We start from the raw sequence: 22,628 nt of genomic DNA, 5'->3' as shown, positions 1-22,628 counted from the left end.
TCCACAGACCCGGAGATCCTGCTGGATACAGAGCTGGGTACCATCAGGGACAAGGCCCTGCAACATTCAGGTACTCTGTGTCCCCGTGCAGACAGGCACAGACACACTCCAGCGTTGCTGGGTGTTCTAGTGCGCCGGGGACAGTAGCGCTGCGCGCCTGGGTTTTACTCACTGCAGCTTAGCTGAGTGAGTTTATGTGGGGAACTACCGCGCCGGCCGCCATGGAGACAGCGGCGCGGCTGAGACTTGTGGTGCGCCGGGGACTTCGCGCCGACCGTGCTTTTACGACGGCAGCGCTGATAAATCTAGTCCCCGGCTTCTGCGGCCTAGTTACGTTCGTTCCCGCCCCCAGCCCTGTCAGTCAGGGCAGGGGAGAGACGCTGTACAGTAGTCAGCGCCGAGGGCTGGAGTCTTATTTACATACTCCAGCCCTCTCACTGGGCACAGTGGGGCGCCAGTTCCCGCTCTTTGTCTGCAGCACGGCCACGGCCCGCCCCTCTTCACAGGACGCCGGCAGCCATTCCTGCACGCAGTCTGAGCTGGAGAACGGACATAGCCCTGGGAGACCCAGACAGGGGATTCTGGCGACCACACAACCGCTATTAAGCGGGCGGTAAGCAGCACCTCAGTGCTGACCCCACTAGTGCCACAGTGTTGTTTTGTGTACTTTTGTTGGTACATATATATATATATTGCACTGTACGGTCGCTTCTTGGCTTATACCCCTATATTGCTCTGAGGAGACAACAGCATGTCATCCGCAAAAAGCAAGGGTGCCAAGGCACGGGCTTCATATGCTGCCTGTACCGCGTGTGGGGCTGATCTACCGGCAGGTTCCACTGACCCCCATTGTGTGCAATGTTCGGTCCCTGTGCCACTTCGTCAGCCGGAGTCTATGCTAGTAGTGGCCCAGGCAGAGACGCCTGTGAACCCTGCCCCGGTGACGGGGACAGAGTTTGCAGTTTTTGCTGATAAGATGTCTGTGACTATGACAAAAATTCTAGAAACCTTGCAGTCCAGGCCGGTCACTCAGACCATGGGCACTGCTGATTCAATGTTCCCCGGTCCCCCTCAGTTGGAACTAATCCGTGCTCCAAGGGGGTCCCAGGCATCACAGGCTGAAGGCTCTGACTCGGACGACAGTCCCAGGCAGCCTAAGCGAGCTCGCTGGGAGAGACACTCGGCGTCATCACGCTGGTCAGGGTCTCAGCGAGAAGATTCTCTGTATGATGAGACAGAACTAGGTGATCAGGAGTCTAATCCTGAGACTGCTCTCAACCTGGATACCCCTGATGGTGACGCCATGGTGAATGATCTTATAGCGGCCATCAATAGACTGCTGGACATTTCTCCTCCAGCGGAGGATGCAGCAGCACAGCAGGAGAAATTCCATTTTAGGTATCCCAAACGTAAATTGAGCTCTTTTCTGGACCACGCGGACTTCAGAGAAGCAGTCCAGAAACACCATGCTTCTCCAGATAAGCGTTTCTCCAAACGTCTTAAGGATACACGTTATCCCTTTCCCCCTGACGTGGTCAAACGTTGGACCCAGTGTCCAAAGGTGGACCCCCCAATCTCCAGACTTGCGGCTAGATCCATAGTTGCAGTGGAAGATGGGGCTTCACTTAAAGATGCCAATGACAGACAGATGGACCTTTGGTTGAAATCTGTCTATGAAGCTATCGGTGCGTCGTTTGCTCCAGCATTCGCAGCCGTGTGGGCACTCCAAGCTATTTCAGCTGGTCTAGCGCAGGTGGACTCGATCATACGTCCATCAGTGCCGCGAGTGGCGTCCTTGACCTCGCAAATGTCTGCGTTTGCGACTTACGCTATCAATGCGGTCTTGGACTCTACCAGCCGTACGTCAATGGCGTCCGCCAACTCGGTGGTTTTACGCAGAGCCTTATGGTTAAAAGAATGGAAAGCAGATTCTGCTTCCAAAAAATGCTTAACCAGTTTGCCATTATCTCAAGACAGGCTGTTTGGTGAGCAATTGGCGGAAATCATTAAACAGTCCAAGGGTAAGGACTCTTCCTTGCCCCAGCCCAGATCAAACAAACCTCAGCAGTGGAAGGGACAGTCTAGGTTTCGGTCCTTTCGAGGTTCGGGCAGGACCCAATTCTCCTCGTCCAAAAGGACTCAGAAGGAGCAGAGGAGCTCAGATTCCTGGCGGACTCACTCACGTCCAAAGAAAGCAGCCGGAGGCACCGCTTCCAAGCCGGCTGCTTCATGACTTTCGGCCTCCTCTCTCCGCATCCTCGGTCGGTGGCAGGCTCTCCCGCTTTTGCGGCATTTGGCTACCACAGGTCAAAGACCGGTGGGTAACAGACATTTTGTCTCACGGGTACCGGATAGAGTTCAGTTCTCGTCCTCCGCCTCGGTTCTTCAGAACTTCCCCACATCCCGACCGAGCCGATGCTCTTCTGCAAGCGGTGTGCTCTCTAAGGGCAGAGGGAGTGGTGATCCCTGTTCCTCTTCTGGAAAGAGGTCAGGGTTTTTACTCCAATCTATTTGTGGTGCCAAAAAAGGACGGCTCTTTCCGTCCTGTTCTGGACCTAAAACTGCTCAACAAGCACGTGAAAACCAGGCGGTTCCGGATGGAATCCCTCCGCTCCGTCATTGCCTCGATGTCTCAAGGAGATTTCCTAGCATCAATAGACATCAAAGATGCTTATCTCCACGTGCCGATTGCCCCAGAGCACCAGCGTTTTCTACGCTTCGTTATAGGAGACGAACACTTTCAGTTCATAGCCCTGCCGTTTGGTCTGGCGACAGCCCCACGGGTTTTCACCAAGGTCATGGCAGCAGTGGTGGCAGTCTTGCACTCTCAGGGACACTCGGTGATCCCTTACTTGGACGATCTACTTGTCAAGGCACCTTCTCAAGAGGCATGCCAACACAGCCTGAACGTTGCGCTGGAGACTCTCCAGACTTTCGGGTGGATCATCAACTTTTCAAAGTCAAATCTGTCACCGACCCAATCACTAACATATCTTGGCATGGAGTTTCATACTCTCTCAGCGACAGTGAAGCTTCCGATGGACAAGCAGCGTTCACTACAGACAGGGGTGCACTCTCTCCTTCAGGGCCAGTCGCACCCCTTAAGACGCCTCATGCACTTCCTGGGGAAGATGGTGGCAGCAATGGAGGCAGTTCCGTTTGCGCAGTTTCATCTGCGCCCACTTCAATGGGACATTCTCCGCCAATGGGACGGGAAGTCGACGTCCTTGGACAGGAAAGTCTCCCTCTCTCAGACGGCCAAGGACTCTCTTCAATGGTGGCTTCTTCCCACCTCATTATCACAGGGAAGGTCCTTCCTACCCCCATCCTGGGCGGTGGTCACGACAGACGCGAGTCTGTCAGGGTGGGGAGCAGTTTTTCTCCACCACAGGGCTCAGGGTACGTGGACTCAGCAGGAGTCCACCCTTCAGATCAATGTTCTGGAAATCAGGGCAGTGTATCTTGCCCTACAAGCCTTTCAGCAGTGGCTGGAAGGAAAGCAGATCCGAATTCAGTCGGACAACTCCACAGCGGTGGCATACATCAACCACCAAGGCGGGACACGCAGTCGGCAAGCCTTCCAGGAAGTCCGGTGGATTCTGATGTGGGTGGAAGCCACGGCCTCCACCATATCCGCAGTTCACATTCCCGGCGTAGAAAACTGGGAAGCGGACTTCCTCAGTCGCCAGGGTATGGACGCAGGGGAATGGTCCCTTCACCCGGACGTGTTTCAGGAAATCTGTCGCCGCTGGGGAAGGCCGGACGTCGATCTAATGGCGTCCCGGCACAACAACAAGGTCCCAACTTTCATGGCACGGTCTCGCGATCACAGAGCTCTGGCGGCAGACGCCTTAGTGCAAGATTGGTCGCAGTTCCAACTGCCCTATGTGTTTCCCCCTCTGGCACTCTTGCCCAGAGTGCTACGCAAGATCAGGTCCGATTGCCGCCGCGCCCTGCTCGTCGCCCCAGACTGGCCGAGAAGGTCGTGGTATCCGGATCTGTGGCATCTCACGGTCGGCCAACCGTGGGCGCTACCAGACCGGCCAGACTTACTGTCACAAGGGCCGTTTTTCCATCTGAATTCTGCGGCCCTGAACCTGACTGTGTGGCCATTGAGTCCTGGATACTAGCATCTTCAGGATTATCTCAAGGGGTCGTGGCCACCATGAGACAGGCTAGGAAGCCCACGTCTGCTAAGATCTACCACAGAACGTGGAAGATTTTCTTATCTTGGTGCTCGGCACAGGGAGTGTCCCCCTGGCCATTTGCATTGCCTATTTTTCTTTCCTTCCTGCAATCTGGTTTGGAAAAAGGCTTATCGCTCGGCTCCCTTAAAGGGCAAGTCTCAGCGCTATCGGTATTTTTTCAAAAGCGTCTAGCACGACTTCCTCAGGTACGCACGTTCCTGCAGGGGGTTTGTCACATCGTCCCTCCGTACAAACGGCCGTTAGATCCATGGGATCTGAACAGGGTACTAGTTACTCTCCAGAAGCCGCCCTTCGAGCCTCTGAAAGATGTTTCGCTTTCCCGGCTCTCACAGAAAGTGGCCTTTCTGGTAGCGGTCACGTCTCTTCGGAGGGTATCCGAGCTGGCAGCACTGTCATCCAAAGCTCCCTTCCTGGTTTTTCACCAGGACAAGGTAGTGCTGCGCCCAATTCAGGAGTTTCTCCCTAAGGTGGTATCCTCTTTTCATCTCAATCAGGATATCTCCTTGCCTTCCTTTTGTCCTCATCCAGTTCATAGGTATGAAAAGGATTTGCATTTGTTGGATCTCGTGAGAGCACTCAGAATCTACATTTCCCGCACGGCGCCCCTGCGCCGCTCGGATGCACTCTTTGTCCTTGTCGCTGGTAAGCGCAAAGGATCGCAGGCTTCCAAATCCACCCTGGCTCGATGGATCAAGGAACCAATCCTTGAAGCCTACCGTTCTGCTGGGCTTCCGGTTCCATCAGGGCTGAAGGCCCATTCTACCAGAGCCGTGGGTGCGTCCTGGGCATTACGACACCAGGCTACGGTTCAACAGGTGTGCCAGGCAGCTACCTGGTCGAGTCTGCACACTTTCACCAAACATTATCAGGTGCATACCTACGCTTCGGCGGATGCCAGCCTAGGTAGAAGAGTCCTGCAGGCGGCGGTTGCCTCCTCGTAGGAGAGGGCTGTTTTGCAGCTCTAACTTGAGGTATTACTTTACCCACCCAGGGACTGCTTTTGGACGTCCCAATCGTCTGGGTCTCCCAATGGAGCGCCGAAGAAGAAGGGAATTTTGTTACTTACCGTAAATTCCTTTTCTTCTAGCTCTTATTGGGAGACCCAGCACCCGCCCTGTTTCCTTCGGGATTTTTGTTTTTTTTCGGGTACACATGTTGTTCATGTTGAACGGTTTCAGTTCTCCGACGTTACTTCGGATTGAATTTGTTTAAACCAGTTATTGGCTTTCCTCCTTCTTGCTTTAGCACTAAAACTGAGCAGCCGTGATCCCACGGGGGGTGTATAGCCAGAAGGGGAGGGGCCTTACACTTTTTAGTGTAATGCTTTGTGTGGCCTCCGGAGGCAGTAGCTATACACCCAATCGTCTGGGTCTCCCAATTGGAGCTAGAAGAAAAGGAATTTACGGTAAGTAACAAAATTCCCTTCTTTACTGGCGCCACCATTAACTGTAAAGTGGCCATCTTTATACAGTGTATAACGGTGATCACGTGACTGGGGACTAGAAAAAACGTCCGGAATCGTGATCTCCAGTGTCTCAGCTACCCCCGGTACCTGAAACCCCGGAGATTTTCCAATGTTAGGGGGCGCTATTCACTTTTTTCTTGCCGCTGTTTTAAAACGGTGACATGGAAGAAATACCCTTTACTACAGCTGTCGTAAAGGGGTGAAACATGGCGAGTAAAAAAAAAAAACAAACAAAAAAAACTTTCTGGACCTGTGGTGGCGCTCCGTACTGCTTCTGAGCAACTGCAGCAATCACAGTTTGCTGCCAAATGAGGAAATCCAGCGAGGGCTACTCATCAGGACAGGTGTGGAGTAGCTGCTCCAGTTCTGTAGGGGAGTATATTTGTGTTTTACCAACACGCTGTGATAAAGCAATGGACAACCTTTAAACATCATATTTACAGTTTATTGGGTACATAAAGGAAAAGGAAACAAAATGTTCAAGGGTATGGAAAGGGCTTGCAGTACCATTCATGGCAACCACTTCATGCATGGATCTGTGCCACTTCTTGTGCTTTGTGGCCCCCTTTAGTCCACTGTTAGTGGGACAGTAACACATTGGATTGACGTAGTACATTTTGCCAAGTTAAATAGGTGGAATATCCTTGATTTGTAAATACCATGACCCTAGAAAATTCTCTAAAATGCCTTTCATTTACAGCAATAGCCTGTACGCTTTTACTGCTCTTCAAAATATTGCTGGTTGTATGTCTACCATTTTATAGCTTGCAAATTTCTTAATATAGCGGAAAGGGATTTGGTCTTAAGTAAAGTATATTCCATTTTAGTCTACTTATCCTTTGTAGTTTTATAATGAATTTATCTGTTATCCTCCTGCAAGTTTTTTTTAATATATAGTTAGAAGCTATACTGTTTCCGGCCTTATATAAACATGTCCTAGTTTCATTACTCTTAGGGGCTGTTCCTCATCTTCTGTTTTAATACCACAAGCTGAAGATCCAGAACGCAGTAGCTCTTCAGAGAGTCAAAGGCCTAAGAAAACCTCACATGGGCTAAAGCGTAGTCCCAGCCCTGACTATAGCCAGAACAATTCCACTAGCTCTGCTAAGAAACCCAAAGCACTTCAGGACGTCGACCCCTCTGCTGGGACACGGCAACCAAATAATAAACCAAAGAGACAGATTGACCAGGAGCATTTAGCTTCACGCGCATCATTGCCGTCAACAAGCAAAGCATGCGCCAGGAAGGGTGAAGCCCCCAGTACCTCCCCGCTGTACAAAAAGAAAAGGACAAATAATTCGTCTGATGTACAGAACAGCAGTGCAGCCGTAGTAGCGACTGGTGGAGAAGACAGACCTCCAAAAGCCACCAAGCAAGTTTCAAAATCAGCCACCTCAGCCAAAGCTGGGTGTAGCACTTTTACTGATTCCTCATCTTCTGCTTCTACTTCCTCTTCGCCTTCCTCTGCTGTCGCCTCGGTCTCTTCTGCTGCACCTCGAGGAGCTCAAGTAAAACAAGGGAAGGAGCAGAACAAGGCTAGACCATCATGCTCTGCCTCAAGTCCAAGCCCTCAAAGGGGCAGCCGAGAAAAAAAACAGACCAAAGCCAGCAGCTCTTCAAAGTTTGATTCAGCACCTCAATTCAACCCAAAAGTTCCAGGATCTTCCAAGGTTGAGACCTCAGGTTTACAGGCAAAACTAGCAAGTAAGTTATTCATTTTTATATCTTGCATGGCTGAGCTGTGACAAGTGGTTAGATGCGTCAATATTTATTTAATGCCATGAGCTTAGGTGATGAGCAGCATGGCTTATTCGGATCAGTATTCTCTATGTGTTGACAGTCCTGATCTGATTTCCTTTGCCGGACAGTCTGATCGTTAGTGGTATGCTGTTTGCCAGACACTATTCTTCCAATATGTATTTATACATACAGTAGGTGTCACGAGTCCAGTAGTTCTAGTGTTAAGCTGCACATCACTAGCAATCGGTCTGTCTCCATGTACACATCTATTCAGCTCCAAATAGACTTGTCACTGAACACTTGACCCAGTGGAATCTATCTTTCTTCGGCGCTCCATTGGGAGACCCAGACAATTGGGTGTATAGTACTGCCTCCGGAGGCCACACAAAGCATTACACTAAAAAGTGTAAGGCCCCTCCCCTTCTGGCTATACACCCCCAGTGGGATCACTGGCTCACCAGTTTTTCTGCTTTGTGCGAAGGAGGTCAGACATCCACGCATAGCTCCACTGTTTTTAGTCAGCAGTAGCTGCTGACTATGTCGGATGGAAGAAAAGAGGGCCCATACTAGGGCCCCCAGCATGCTCCCTTCTCACCCCACTTTTGTCGGGTGTTTGTTAAGGTTGAGGTACCCATTGCGGGTACGGAGGCTGGAGCCCACATGCTGTTTTCTTCGGCGCTCCATTGGGAGACCCAGACGATTGGGTGTATAGCTACTGCCTCCGGAGGCCACACAAAGTATTACACTAAAAAGTGTAAGGCCCCTCCCCTTCTGGCTTTACACCCCCAGTGGGATCACTGGCTCACCAGTTTTCTGCTTTGTGCGAAGGAGGTCAGACATCCACGCATAGCTCCACTGTTTTTAGTCAGCAGCAGCTGCTGACTATGTCGGATGGAAGAAAAGTGGGCCCATATGGGGCCCCCAGCATGCTCCCTTCTCACCCCACTTTTGTCGGGTGTTTGTTAAGGTTGAGGTACCCATTGCGGGTACGGAGGCTGGAGCCCACATGCTGTTTTCCTTCCCCATCCCCCTGAGGGCTCTGGTGAAGTGGGATCTTACAGGTCTCCAGGCACTGAGACCGGGCTCCATCCACAGACCCAGAGAACCTGCTGGATATGGAGCTGAGTATCGTCAGGGACAGGCCCTGCTACATTAAGGTACTCTGTGTCCCCGGGCAAGCGCGCACACACACACCAGCATTGCTGGGAGTGTTAGTGCGCCGGGGGTAACAGTGCGGTGCGCTCGTGCTATTATTCACTGCAGCTTAGCTGAGTGAATTTATGTATTGGGAACTGCCGCGCCGGCCGCTGCTGGGTGTTTTTTACATTGTGGCGCGGCTGGGACTTGTGGTGCGCCGGGGACTTCCGCGCTGGCCGTGCACATGGACGGCCGCGCTTATTACTCGAGTCCCCGGCTTTGCGGCCTAGTTTTCGTTTCGTTCCCGCCTCCAGCCCTGCCAGTCAGGGGAGAGGCGGGACGCTGTACAGACAGTCAGCGCCGAGGGCTGGAGTCTGCTTTGCATTCTCCAGCCCCCTTCACTGGACACAGTGGGACGCCAGTTTCCCGCTCTTGCCTGGGGCACGCCCACGGCCCGCCCCTCGTCACACGAGCTGGAGAAGGACGCCGGCAGCCATTCCTGCACGCAGTCCGAGCTGGGGAACGGAGACATGCTCTGGGCAACCAACACAGGGCTCTGGCGACCACACACCCGCGTTATAGGCGGGCGGTAAGCAGCACCTGAAGTGCTGACCCCACTGAATACCGAAGTGTCCATTTGTATTTTATGCTTGTATGCACAGCAGGAGAAATCCTTTTTCAATACACTGCACTGTAGGTCGCTATCTTTGGCTATATGCCCTCCTAGATGGCGAGATAACAGCAGCAAAAAAGCAAGGGTGCTAAGGCACAGGTTTTCTAGGCTGCTTGTATTGCAGGTGTTGAAGTGTTCATTTGTACTTATGCTTGTATGCTATACATTGCACTGTACGGTCGCTACTCTGGGCTATATTCTCCTAGATGGCTGGACAACAGCAGCAAAAAAGCAAGGGTGCCAAGGCACAGGCTTTCTATGCTGCTTGTATTGCATGTGCTGATGGGTTTATGCTTGTATGCTATACATTGCATAGATGGCTTGAATACAGCAGCAAAAAAGCAACAAGGCTTCCTATGCTGTTTTTCCTGCATGTGATACTGTTCCACCGGCAGGTTCCACTGACCCCCATTGTGTGCAAATGCTCCCCTGTAGCACTTGGTCAGCCGGGGTCTCTACTAGAGGTGGCCAAAGGAACCATCTGTGAACCCTGTCCAGGGACAGGGACGGAGTTGCAGTTTCGGCTGATAGATTGTCATGGGATAGAGACTTTGCAGTCCAGACAGGCCATGGGCAATCTTGATTAATGCTCCCTGGCCACCCTCATTTGGAACGTAATCAGTGCTCCGGGGGGGTCCCAGGCATTCCAGGGTGAAGGCTCTGACACAGACGGCAGTCCCAGACAGCCTAAGCTAGCTCGCTGGGTGCGGCACTCGGCTTCATCACTGGTCAAGGTCCCAGCAAGGACTCTCTGTATGATGAGGCAGACGTAGCTGATCAGGGCTTTGGTCCTGACACCGCTCTCAATCCGGATACACCGGATGGTGACGCCATAGTGAATGATCTTATAGCGTCCATCAATGGAATGTTGGATATTTCTCCCTCAGCTCCCCCAGTGGAGGAGTCAGCTTCACAGCAGGAGAAATCCTTTTTCAGTACTCATGCGCATATTGCGTATTTTTCTGGGCACGCTGACTTCAGAGAAGCAGTTCAGAAACACCACGCTTACCAGATAAGCGTTTTCTCCAAACGTTTTAAGGATACACGTTATCCCTTTCCCCTGACGTGGTAAAGCGCTAGACCCAGGGTCCAAAGGTGGATCCCCCAATCTCCAGGCTTGCGGCTAGATCCATAGTTGCAGGGGAGATGGGACTTCACTTAAAGATGCCATTGACAGACAGATGGACCTCTGGTTGAAATCTGTCTGTGAAGCTATCAGCGTGTCGGTTGCTCCGGCATTCGCAGCCGTATGGGCACTCTATCCTATTTCAGCTGGGCTTGCGCAGCTGGTCTTGAGCGCATGTACATCTGTGCCGCAGGTGGTGTCCTTAACCTCGCAATGTCTGCATTGCGACTTACCCTAGTAATGCTGTCCTGGAGGGACAGTCGAGGTTGGTCCTTCCCAGGCTCGGGCAGGTCCCAATTGTCCTCGTCCAAAAGGGCTCAAAAGGCTCAGAGGGGCTCAGATTCCGGCCGGGCTCAATCACGCCCAAGGAAGGCAGCAGGAGGAACCGCTACCAAGGCGGTCTCCTCATGACTTTCAGCTCTCTCTCTCCGCATCCGCGGTTGGTGGCAGAATCTCCCGCTTGGCGACATTTAGCTACCACAGGTCACAGACCGGTGGGTGAGAGACATTTTGTCTCACGTGTACAGGATAGAGCTCTGTTCTCGTCCTCCGACTCGATTCTTCAGAACTTCCCCCCCCTACCGCCACCGAGCCGATGCTCTTCTGCAGGCAGAAGAAGTGGTAATCCCTGTTCCTCTTCAGGAACAAGACACGTTTTTTTCCTCCAATCTGATTGGGGTGCCAAAAAAGGGGTGGCTCTTTCCGTTCCGTTCTGGACCTAAAACTGCTCACCAAGCACGTGAAGGCCAGGCGGTTCCGGATGTAACCCTCCGCTCCGTCATTGCCTCAATGTCGCAAGGAGATTTCCTAGCATCAATAGACATCAGGATGCTTATCTCCACGTGCCGATTGCTCCAGAGCACCAGCGTTTGCTACGTTTTCGTTATTGAAGACGAGCATCTTCAGTGCGTAGCCCTGCCCTTCGGTCTGGCGACAGCCCTACGGGTTTTCACCAAGTTCAGGGCAGCAGTGGGAGCAGTCCTGCACTCTCAGGGTCACTCTGTGATCCTTACTGGGACAATCCACTTGTCAAGGCACCCTCTCAAGAGGCATGCCGACACAGCCTGAACGTGGCGCTGGAGACTCTCCAGAGTTTCGGGTGGATCATCAACTTTTCAAGGTTACATCGGGCACCGACCCAATCGCTGACATATCTGGGCATGGAGTTTCACACTCCCTCAGCGATAGTGAAGCTTCCGCTGGACAAGCAGCGTTCACTACAGACGGGGGTGCAGTCTCTCCTTCAAGGCCAGTCACACCCCTTAAGACGCCTCATGCAGAGGCAGTCACTTTCGCGCAGTTTCATCTGCGTCCACTTCAATGGGACATGCTTTGCCAATGGGTTGGGGAGTCGACGTCCCTAGACAGGAACGTTTCCCTTCTCAGACGGTCAAGGACTCTCTTCAGAGGAGTCCATCCTTCAGATCAATGTTCTGGAAATCCGGGCAGTGTATCTTGCCCTGCAAGCCTTCCAGCAGTGGCTGGAAGGAAAACAGATCCGAATTCAGTCGGACAATTCCACAGCGGTGGCAGACATCGCCCACCAAGGCGGAACACGCATCGCCAAGCCTACCAGGCAATCCGGCGGATTCTGATGTGGGTGGGGGACAGAGCATCCACCATATCCGCAGTTCACATCCCGGGCGTAGGAACTTGGGAAGCAGACTTCCTCAGTCGCCTGGGTATGGACGCAGGGGAATGGCCTCTGCACCCAGAATGGTGTCAGGAAATCTGTAGCCGCTGGGGGATGCCGGACGTCGACCTAATGGCGTCTCGGCACAACAACAAGGGCCCGATTTTCATGGCGCGGTCTCACGAGCAAAGTGCTCTGGCGGCAGGCGCCCTAGTTCAGGATTGGTCGCAGTTCCAGCTACCCTATGTGTTCTACCTCTGGCACTGTTGCCCAGAGTGCTACGCAAGCTCAGCTCCGCTTGCCGCCGCGCCATCCTCGTCGTCCCAGACTGGCCGAGGAGGTCGTGGTTCCCGGATCTGTGGCATCTCACGGTCGGCCAACCGTGGGCACTACCAGACCGACCAGACTTACTGTCCCAAGGGCCGTTTTTTCCACTGAATTCTACGGCCCTGATCCTGACTGTGTGGCCATCGAGTCCGAGATCCTAGCGTCTTCAGGATTATCTCAAGACGTCATTGCCACCATGAGACGGGCTAGGAAGCCGACGTCTGCCAAGATCTACCACAAGACGTGGAAGATATTCTTATCTTAGCGCTCTGCTCAGGGAGTGTCTCCCTGGACATTTGCATTGCCTACTTTTCCTTCCTTCCTGCATTCTGGTTTGGGAAAAGGTTTGTCGCTCGGCTCCCTTAACGGACGAGTCCCAGCGCTGTCTGTATTCTTTCAGAAGCGCATAGTACGACTTCCTCAGGTACGCACGTTCCTGCAGGGGGTTGGTCACATTGTCCCTCCGTACAAGAGGCCGTTAGACCCATGGGATCTGCACAGGGTAATAATTGCTCTCCAGGAGCCGCCCTTTGAGCCTCTGAGGGATGTTTTTTTCACTTTCTCGACTGTCACAGAAAGTGGCCTTTTTGGTAACGGTCACGTCTCTTCAGAGAGTGTCCGAGCTAGCAGCGCGGTCATCCAAAGCTCCTTTCCTGGTGTTTCACCAAGACAAGGTAGTGCTGCGCCTGATTCCGGGGTTTCTCCCTAAGGTGGTATCCCCCTTTCATCTCAGTCAGGATATCTCCTTACCTTCCTTTTGTCCTCATCCAGTTCAGCGATATGAATTGGATTTGCATTTGTTGGATCTGATGAGAGCGCTCAGAATCTACTTTTCCCGCACGGCGCCCCTGCGCCGCTCGGATGCACTCTTTATACTTGTCGCTGGTCAGCGCAAAGGGTCGCAGGCTTCCAAAGCCCCCTGGCTCGATAGATCAAGGAACCAATTCTTGAACCCTACCGTTCTGCTGGGCTTCCGGTTCCATCAGGGCTGAAGGCCCATTCTACCAGAGCCGTGGGTGCGTCCTGGGCATTACGACACCAGGCTACGGCTCAACAGGTGTGCCAGGCAGCTACCTGGTCGAGTCTGCACACTTTCACCAAACATTATCAGGTGCATACCTATGCTTCGGCGGACGCCAGCCTAGGTAGAAGAGTCCTGCAGGCGGCAGTTGCCTCCCCGTAGGGGAGGGCTGTCTTTGCAGCTCTAACATGAGGTATTTCTTTACCCACCCAGGGACAGCTTTTGGACGTCCCAATCGTCTGGGTCTCCCAATGGAGCGCCGAAGAAGAAGGGAATTTTGTTACTTACCGTAAATTCCTTTCTTCAGCGCTCTATTGGGAGACCCAGACGATTGGGGTATAGCTACTGCCCTCCGGAGGCCACACAAAGCACTACACCAAAAGTGCAAGGCCCCTCCCCTTCTGGCTATACCCCCCCGTGGTATCACGGGTACTCCAGTTTTAGCTTTGTGTGCGAAGGAGGTCAGACATTCCATGCATAGCTCCACAGATTTTAGTCAGCAGTAGCTGCTGACTATTTCGGATGGAAGAAAAGAGGGCCCATATAGGGCCCCCAGCATGCTCCCTTCTCACCCCTGGATGGTGTTGTAAGGTTGAGGTACCTATTGCTGGTACAGGGCTGGAGCCTCACATGCTGTTTTCCTTCCACATCCCCTTGGGGGCTCTGTGGAAGTGGGATCCTGCCGGCCTCAAAGCTCTGACGCCGGGCTCCATCCACAGACCCATAGCACCTGGTGGATGCCGAGCAGGAGTACCATCAGGGACCGGGCCCTGCATCATACAGGTACTCTGTGTCCCCGGCAGGCACAGACGCACTCCGGGCTGGCTGGGCGTTGTAGTGCGCCGGGGACCGTACACTGAGCTGGTGTTCCTACAGTTATCTGGGGGACTTTGTGTTCTGGGAACGCAGCGCCGACCCTCACTGGACCGGCGGCGCTGCTGTGACTTGTGGTGCGCCGGGGATACGCCGACCGCGCTTTTACGGCGGGGGCGTTTATAACTCTAGTCCCCGGCTTTTGGGCCTAGGACGCCGGCAGCTCCGATCGTTCCCGCCCCCACCCTGTCAATCAGGGTAGGGGAGAGACGCTGTTTCACGGCAGCGACGAGGGCTGGAGCCTGATTTACATGCTCCAGCCCTCTCACTAGGCACAGAGGGAAGCAGGCTTCCCGCTCTTGGTCAGGAACGCCCAGGGCCCGCCCCCCTTCCTCTCTCAGGACGCCGGCAGCCATTACATGCATGTCTGGCTGGAGGAAGGACGCAAGGCTCTGGGAGACCTAGACTGAGGGGCTTTGGGAGACCACACACCCGCTCTTAAGCGGGCGGTAAGCGGCTTTTCAGCTGGCCCCTCTAGTGCCTTACTGTGTATTAGTGTACTGTGTCACTGGACATAGATATTTATTGATTTCTTGCACTGTGAGGTCGCTTCCTGGCTGTATACCCCAGATCGCTCTGAGGAGGCAGCAACATGTCATCCACAAGACGCAAGGCTGCCAAGGCTAGGGCTGTGTGCACTGCGTGTGCTGCATGTGGGGCTGCTCTACCAGCAGGCTCCAATGACCCCCATTGTGTGCAATGCTCAGATCCGGTGCTGCTTCGCCAGCCGGAGTCCGGAGAGGTAGTAACCCAGGCTGAGACGCTTGTAAGTCCTGCCCCGGTGTCAGGGACAGACTTTGCAGTTTTTGCGGATAATATGTCTGTGGCTATGGCAAAAATCCTGGAAACTTTGCAATCCATGCCTGGGGCTCAGTCTATGGACACGGCGAGGTCTATGTCCTCTAATCCTCCGCAGTTGGATTTAATCCAGACTGCAAGGGGGTCCCCGGCTTCTCAGGATGAGTATAATGACTCAGATGATTGCCCCAGCCACCCCAAGCGGGCTCGCTGGGAAAGACCCTCAACGTCATCACACTGCTCAGGGTCTCAGCGCAATCAGTCTCCATGTGATGTGTCTGAAGAGAGTGATCAGGAGTCTAATCCTGGAACCCCTCTCAATCTGGATACCCCGGATGGGGACGCCATGGTAAACGATCTTATCTCAGCCATCAATAGGCTGTTAGATATTTCTCCCCCAGCCCCTTCAGCAGAAGAGGCAGCGGCAGAGCAGGAGAAGTTTCGTTTCCTCTATCCCAAGCGTAAATTAAGTGCTCTGTTGGATCACTCTGACTTCAGAGAATCAATCCAGAAACACGACGCTCATCCAGAAAAGCGTTTCTCTAAACGTTCTAAGGATACACGTTATCCTTTCCCACCTGATGTGGTCAAGCGCTGGACCCAGTGTCCAAAGGTGGACCCCCCGATTTCCAAGCTTGCAGCTAGATCCATAGTTGCAGTGGAGGATGGCGCTTCACTTAAGGATGCCAATGACAGACAGATGGACCTTTGGTTAAAATCTGTCTATGAAGCTATCGGCGCGTCGTTTGCTCCAGCATTCGCAGCCGTATGGGCACTCCAAGCTATTTCAGCTGGTTTAGCAAAAGTGGATGCTATCATACATCCAGCGGTGCCGCAAGTGGCGCACCTTACCTCGCAGATGTCTGCGTTTGCCTCTTACGCTATCAATGCGGTCCTAGAATCTACCAGCCGCACCTCAATGGCGTCTGCCAATTCGGTAGTTTTGCGCAGGGCATTGTGGTTAAAGGACTGGAAAGCAGATGCTGGTTCCAAAAAATGTTTAACCAGCTTGCCTTTATCTAGAGATAGACTGTTTGGCGAGCCATTGGCTGACATCATTAAACAGTCCAAGGGTAAAGACTCCTCTTTACCCCAGCCCAGATCAAGCAAACCTCAGCAGAGAAAGTGGCAGCAGAAGTTTCAGTCCTTTCGAGGTTCGGGCAAAACACAATTCTCCTCGTCCAAAGGGACTCAGAGGACGCAAAGAAACTCAGATTCCTGGCGGGCTCACTCACGCCCCAAGAAAGCAAATGGAGGAACCGCTTCCAAGCGGCTACCTCATGACTTCCAGTCCCCTCCCTCCGCATCTCCGGTCGGGGGCAGGCTCTCCCGCTTTTACGACACTTGGATGTCACAGGTCAAAGACCGGTGGGTGACAGACATTTTGTCTCGCGGGTACAGAATCGAGTTCAGTTCTCGTCCGCCAGCTCGGTTCTTCAGAACCTCCCCACATCCAGACCGTGTAGATGTCCTGCGGCAGGCGGTGGACTCCCTAAGAGCGGAAGGAGTAGTGGTTCCTGTACCGTCTCAGGAACAAGGGAGAGGGTTTTACTCCAATCTCTTTGTGGTGCCAAAAAAGGACGGCTCGTTCCGTCCTGTTCTGGACCTAAAACTGCTCAACAAACATGTGCACGCCAGACGGTTCCGGATGGAAACCCTCCGTTCTGTCATTGCCTCAATGTCTCAAGGAGACTTCCTTGCCTCAATAGACATCAAAGATGCTTATCTCCACGTGCCAATTGCTACAGAACATCAACGTTTTCTACGTTTTGTGATAGGAGACGACCATCTTCAGTTCGTAGCTCTGCCATTCGGTCTGGCGACAGCCCCCCGGGTCTTCACCAAGGTCATGGCGGCGGTGGTAGCAGTCTTGCACTATCAGGGACACTCGGTGATCCCTTACCTAGACGATCTACTTGTCAAGGCACCCTCTCAAGAGGCATGCCAACTCAGTCTACATGCTACGCTGGAGACTCTCCAGACTTTTGGATGGATCATCAACTTTCCAAAGTCAAATCTGTCACCGACACAGTCACTAACGTATCTTGGCATGGAGTTCCATACTCGAGCAGCGAGAGTGAAGCTTCCGCTAAACAAGCAGCGGTCCTTACAGACAGGGGTGCAATCTCTCCTTCAGGGCCAGTCGCACCCCTTGCGGCGCCTCATGCACTTCCTAGGGAAGATGGTGGCAGCCATGGAAGCAGTTCCCTTTGCGCAGTTTCATCTGCGTCCACTTCAATGGGACATTCTCCGCCAATGGGACGGGAAGACAACTTCCCTAGACAGGAAAGTCTCTCTTTCCCAGACGGCCAAGGACTCTCTACAATGGTGGCTCCTTCACACCTCATTGTCTCAGGGAAGATCCTTCCTGCCCCCATCCTGGGCAGTGGTCACGACAGATGCGAGTCTGTCGGGGTGGGGAGCAGTGTTTCTACACCACAGGGCTCAGGGGACGTGGACTCCGCAAGAGTCCACCCTTCAGATCAATGTTCTGGAAATCAGGGCAGTGTATCTTGCCCTACTAGCCTTTCAACAGTGGCTGGAAGGAAAGCAGATCCGAATCCAGTCGGACAACTCCACAGCGGTGGCATACATCAACCACCAAGGAGGGACGCGCAGCCGGCAAGCCTTTCAGGAAGTCCGGCGCATTCTGAATTGGGTGGAGGACACAGCATCCACCATCTCCGCGGTTCACATCCCAGGCGTAGAAAACTGGGAAGCAGACTTCCTCAGTCGCCAGGGTATGGACGCAGGGGAATGGTCCCTTCACCCGGACGTGTTTCAAGAAATCTGTCGCCGCTGGGGGGTGCCGGACGTCGACCTAATGGCGTCTCGGCACAACAACAAGGTCCCGGCATTCATGGCGCGGTCGCGCGATCAAAGAGCTCTGGCGGCAGACGCCTTGGTGCAAGATTGGTCGCAGTTCCGCCTCCCATATGTATTCCCGCCTCTGGCACTCTTGCCCAGAGTATTACGCAAGATCAGATCCGATTGCAGCCGCATCATACTCGTCGCCCCAGACTGGCCGAGGAGATCGTGGTATCCGGATCTGTGGCATCTCACGGTCGGCCGACCGTGGTCACTTCCAAACCGTCCAGACCTGCTGTCTCAAGGGCCGTTTTTCCATCAGAATTCTGCGGCCCTGAACCTGACTGTGTGGCCATTGAGTCCTGGATCCTATCGTCAACAGGCTTATCCCAGGGAGTGGTAGCCACAATGAGACAAGCTAGGAAGTCAACTTCTGCTAAGATCTACCACAGAGCGTGGAAGATTTTCTTAACCTGGTGCTCTGCTCAGGGAGTGTCTCCCTGGCCATTTGCATTGCCCACTTTTCTGTCTTTCCTGCAATCAGGGTTGGAAAAGGGCTTGTCGCTCAGCTCCCTTAAAGGGCAAGTCTCGGCACTATCCGTGTTTTTTCAGAAGCGTCTAGCACGTCTTCCTAAGGTGCGCACGTTCCTGCAGGGGGTCTGTCATATTGTGCCCCCGTACAAGCGGCCGTTGGATCCATGGGATCTGAACAGAGTACTAGTTGCTCTCCAGAAGCCGCCTTTCGAGCCTCTCAAAGAAGTTTCTTTTTCTCGCCTGTCACAGAAATTGGCGTTTCTTGTTGCGATCACATCGCTTCGGCGAGTGTCTGAGCTGGCAGCTCTGTCATCCAAGGCTCCCTTCTTGGTGTTCCACCAGGACAAAGTAGTGCTGCGCCCCATTCCGGAGTTTCTCCCTAAGGTCGTATCCTCGTTTCATCTTAATCAGGATATATCCTTGCCTTCCTTTTATCCTCATCCGGTTCACCGGTATGAAAAGGACTTGCGTTTGCTAGATCTGGTGAGAGCTCTCAGGATCTACATTTCCCGCACGGCGCCCATGCGCCGTTCCGATGCACTTTTTGTCCTTGTCGCCGGTCCGCGCAAGGGGTTGCAGGCTTCTAAAGCTACCTTGGCTCGATGGATCAAAGAACCAATTATAGAGGCCTACCGTTCTGCTGGGCTTCCGGTTCCTTCAGGGCTAAAAGCCCACTCAACCAGAGCCGTGGGTGCGTCCTGGGCATTACGGCACCAGGCTTCGGCTCAACAGGTGTGTCAGGCAGCTACCTGGTCGAGTCTGCACACTTTCACCAAGCATTATCAGGTGCATACCTATGCTTCGGCGGATGCCAGCTTAGGTAGAAGAGTCCTGCAGGCGGCAGTGACATCCCCGTAGGGGAGGGCTGTTTTGCAGCTCTAACATGAGGTATTTCGTTACCCACCCAGGGACAGCTTTTGGACGTCCCAATCGTCTGGGTCTCCCAATAGAGCGCTGAAGAAGAAGGGAATTTTGTTACTTACCGTAAATTCCTTTTCTTCTAGCTCTTATTGGGAGACCCAGCACCCGCCCTGTTGTCCTTCGGGATTGTTTTTGCTGTTTGCGGGTACACATGTTGTTCATGTTGAACGGTTTTTCAGTTCTCCGATGTTAATCGGAGTTAATTTGTTTAAACCAGTTGTTGGCTTCCTCCTTCTTGCTTTGGCACTAAAACTGGAGTACCCGTGATACCACGGGGGGGTATAGCCAGAAGGGGAGGGGCCTTGCACTTTTGGTGTAGTGCTTTGTGTGGCCTCCGGAGGGCAGTAGCTATACCCCAATCGTCTGGGTCTCCCAATAAGAGCTAGAAGAAAAGGAATTTACGGTAAGTAACAAAATTCCCTTCTTTCTTCTAGCTCCTATTGGGAGACCCAGCACCCGCCCTGTTGTCCTTCGGGATTTTTGGTTGTTTTTCGGGTACACATGTTGTTCATGTTGAATGGTTTTCAGTTCTCCGATGTTACTTCGGAGTGAATTTGTTTAAACCAGTTATTGGCTTTCCTCCTTCTTGCTTTTGCACTAAAACTGGTGAGCCAGTGATCCCACTGGGGGTGTATAGCCAGAAGGGGAGGGGCCTTACACTTTTTAGTGTAATACTTTGTGTGGCCTCCGGAGGCAGTAGCTATACACCCAATCGTCTGGGTCTCCCAATAGGAGCTAGAAGAAAAGGAATTTACGGTAAGTAACAAAATTCCCTTCTTCCTTCCCCATCCCCCCTCAGGGCTCTGGGCGAAGTGGGATCTTACAGGTCTCCAGGCACTGAGACCGGGCTCCATCCACAGACCCAGAGAACCTGCTGGATATGGAGCTGAGTATCGTCAGGGACAGGCCCTGCTACATTAAGGTACTCTGTGTCCCCGGGCAAGCGCGCGCACACACACCAGCATTGCTGGGAGTGTTAGTGCGCCGGGGGCAACAGCGCGGAGCGCTCGTGCTATTATTCACTACAGCTTAGCTGGGTGACTTTATGTATTGAGAACTGCCGCGCCGGCCGCTGCTGGGTGTTTTTTACATTGTGGCGCGGCTGGGACTTATGGTGCGCCGGGGACTTCCGCGCTGGCCGTGCACATGGACGGCCGCGCTTATTACTCGAGTCCCCGGCTTTGCGGCCTAGTTTTCGTTTCGTTCCCGCCTCCAGCCCTGCCAGTCAGGGGTGAGGCGGGACGCTGTACAGACAGTCAGCGCCGAGGGCTGGAGTCTGCTTTGCATTCTCCAGCCCCCTTCACTGGACACAGTGGGACGCCAGTTTCCCGCTCTTGTCTGGGGCACGCCCACGGCCCGCCCCTCTTCACAGGACGCCGGCAGCCATTCCTGCACGCAGTCCGAGCTGGGGAACGGAGACATGCTCTGGGCAACCAGTCACAGGGCTCTGGCGACCACACACCCGCGTTATAGGCGGGCGGTAAGCAGCACCTGAAGTGCTGACCCCACTAAATACCGAAGTGTCCATTTGTATTTTATGCTTGTATGCTATACACTGCACTGTACGGTCGCTATCTTTGGCTATATGCCCTCCTAGATGGCGAGATAACAGCAGCAAAAAAGCAAGGGTGCTAAGGCACAGGTTTTCTATGCTGCTTGTATTGCATGTGCTGAAGTGTTCATTTGTACTTATGCTTGTATGCTATACATTGCATTGTACGGTCGCTACTCTTGGCTATATTCTCCTAGAGGGCTGGACAGCAGCAGCAAAAAAGCATGGGCGCCAAGGCACAGGCTTTATAGGCTGCTTGTATTGCATGTGCTGAAGTGTTCATTTGTACTTATGCTTGTATGCTATACATTGCACTGTACGGTCGCTACTCTGGGCTATATTCTCCTAGATGGCTGGACAACAGCAGCAAAAAAGCAAGGGTGCCAAGGCACAGGCTTTCTATGCTGCTTGTATTGCATGTGCTGAAGTGGTCATTTGTACTTATGCTTGTATGCTATACATTGCATAGATGGCTTGAATACAGCGGCAAAAAAGCAACACAGGCTTTCTATGCTGCTTTTCCTGCATGTGATACTGTTCCACCGGCAACTGACCCCCATTGTGTGCAATGCTCCCCTGTAGCACTTGGTCAGCCGGGGTCTCTACTAGAGGTGGCCAAAGGAGCCACCTGTGAACCCTGTCCAGGGACAGGGACGGAGTTGCAGTTTCGGCTGATAGATTGTCATGGGATAGAGACTTTGCAGTCCAGACAGGCCATGGGCAATCTTGATTAATGCTCCCTGGCCACCCTCATTTGGAACATAATCAGTGCTCCGGGGGGGTCCCAGGCATTCCAGGGTGAAGGCTCTGACACGGACGGCAGTCCCAGACAGCCTAAGCTAGCTCGCTGGGTGCGGCACTCGGCTTCATCACTGGTCAAGGTCCCAGCGGGAGGACTCTCTGTATGATGAGGCAGACGTAGCTGATCAGGGCTTTGGTCCTGACACCGCTCTCAATCCGGATACACCGGATGGTGACGCCATAGTGAATGATCTTATAGCGTCCATCAATGGAATGTTGGATATTTCTCCCTCAGCTCCCCCAGTGGAGGAGTCAGCTTTACAGCAGGAGTAATCCTTTTTTCAGTATCTCATGCGTATATTGAGTATTTTTCTGGCCACGCTGACTTCAGAGAAGCAGTTCAGAAACACCACGCTTACCAGATAAGCGTTTTCTCCAAACGTATTAAGGATACACGTTATCCCTTCCCCCTGACGTGGTAAAGCGCTGGACCCAGGGTCCAAAGGTGGATCCCCCAATCTCCAGGATTGCGGCTAGATCCATAGTTGCAGTGGAGATGGGACGTCACTTAAGGATGCCATTGACAGACAGATGGACCTCTGGTTGAAATCTGTCTGTGAAGCTATCAGCGTGTCGGTTGCTCCGGCATTCGCAGCCGTATGGGCACTGTAAGCTATTTCAGCTGTTCTTGCGCAGCTGGTCTTGAGCACATGTACATCTGTGCCGCAGGTGGTGTCCTTAACCTCGCAATGTCTGCATTGCGACTTACCCTAGTAATGCGGTCCTGGGGGGACAGTCGAGGTTTCGGTCCTTCCCAGGCTCGGGCAGGTCCCAATTGTCCTCGTCCAAAAGAGCTCAAAAGGCTCAGAGGGGCGCAAATTCCGGCCGGGCTCAATCACGCCCAAGGAAGGCTGCAGGAGGAACCGCTACCAAGGCGGTCTCCTCATGACTTCAGCTCTCTCTCTCCGCATACGCGGTTGGTGGCTCTCCCGCTTGGCGACATTTAGCGGCCGCAGGTCACAGACCGGTGGGTGAGAGTCATTGTGTCTCACGTGTACAGGATAGAGCTCT

The 22,628-nt window shown here is 53.2% G+C and overlaps 1 protein-coding gene across 1 annotated transcript in view; it reads left to right on the top strand.

Moving 5' to 3' along the window:
• Positions 1 to 22,628, top strand: part of LOC142296903 (E3 ubiquitin-protein ligase TRIP12-like) — a 498,462-nt gene that overhangs the window by 40,066 nt on the left and 435,768 nt on the right. Inside the window, exon 4 of the mRNA XM_075341010.1 lies at positions 6,629 to 7,377. Within this exon, the coding sequence (XP_075197125.1) occupies positions 6,629 to 7,377 (749 nt within the window). The remainder of the gene's footprint in view (positions 1 to 6,628; positions 7,378 to 22,628) is intronic.

This window comes from Anomaloglossus baeobatrachus, chromosome 3 (assembly GCF_048569485.1).
Source record: "Anomaloglossus baeobatrachus isolate aAnoBae1 chromosome 3, aAnoBae1.hap1, whole genome shotgun sequence".
NCBI lineage: Eukaryota > Metazoa > Chordata > Amphibia > Anura > Aromobatidae > Anomaloglossus > Anomaloglossus baeobatrachus.
Note: the sequence above shows the minus strand (reverse complement) of the source record. Positions and strands in the feature narration are given on the sequence as shown.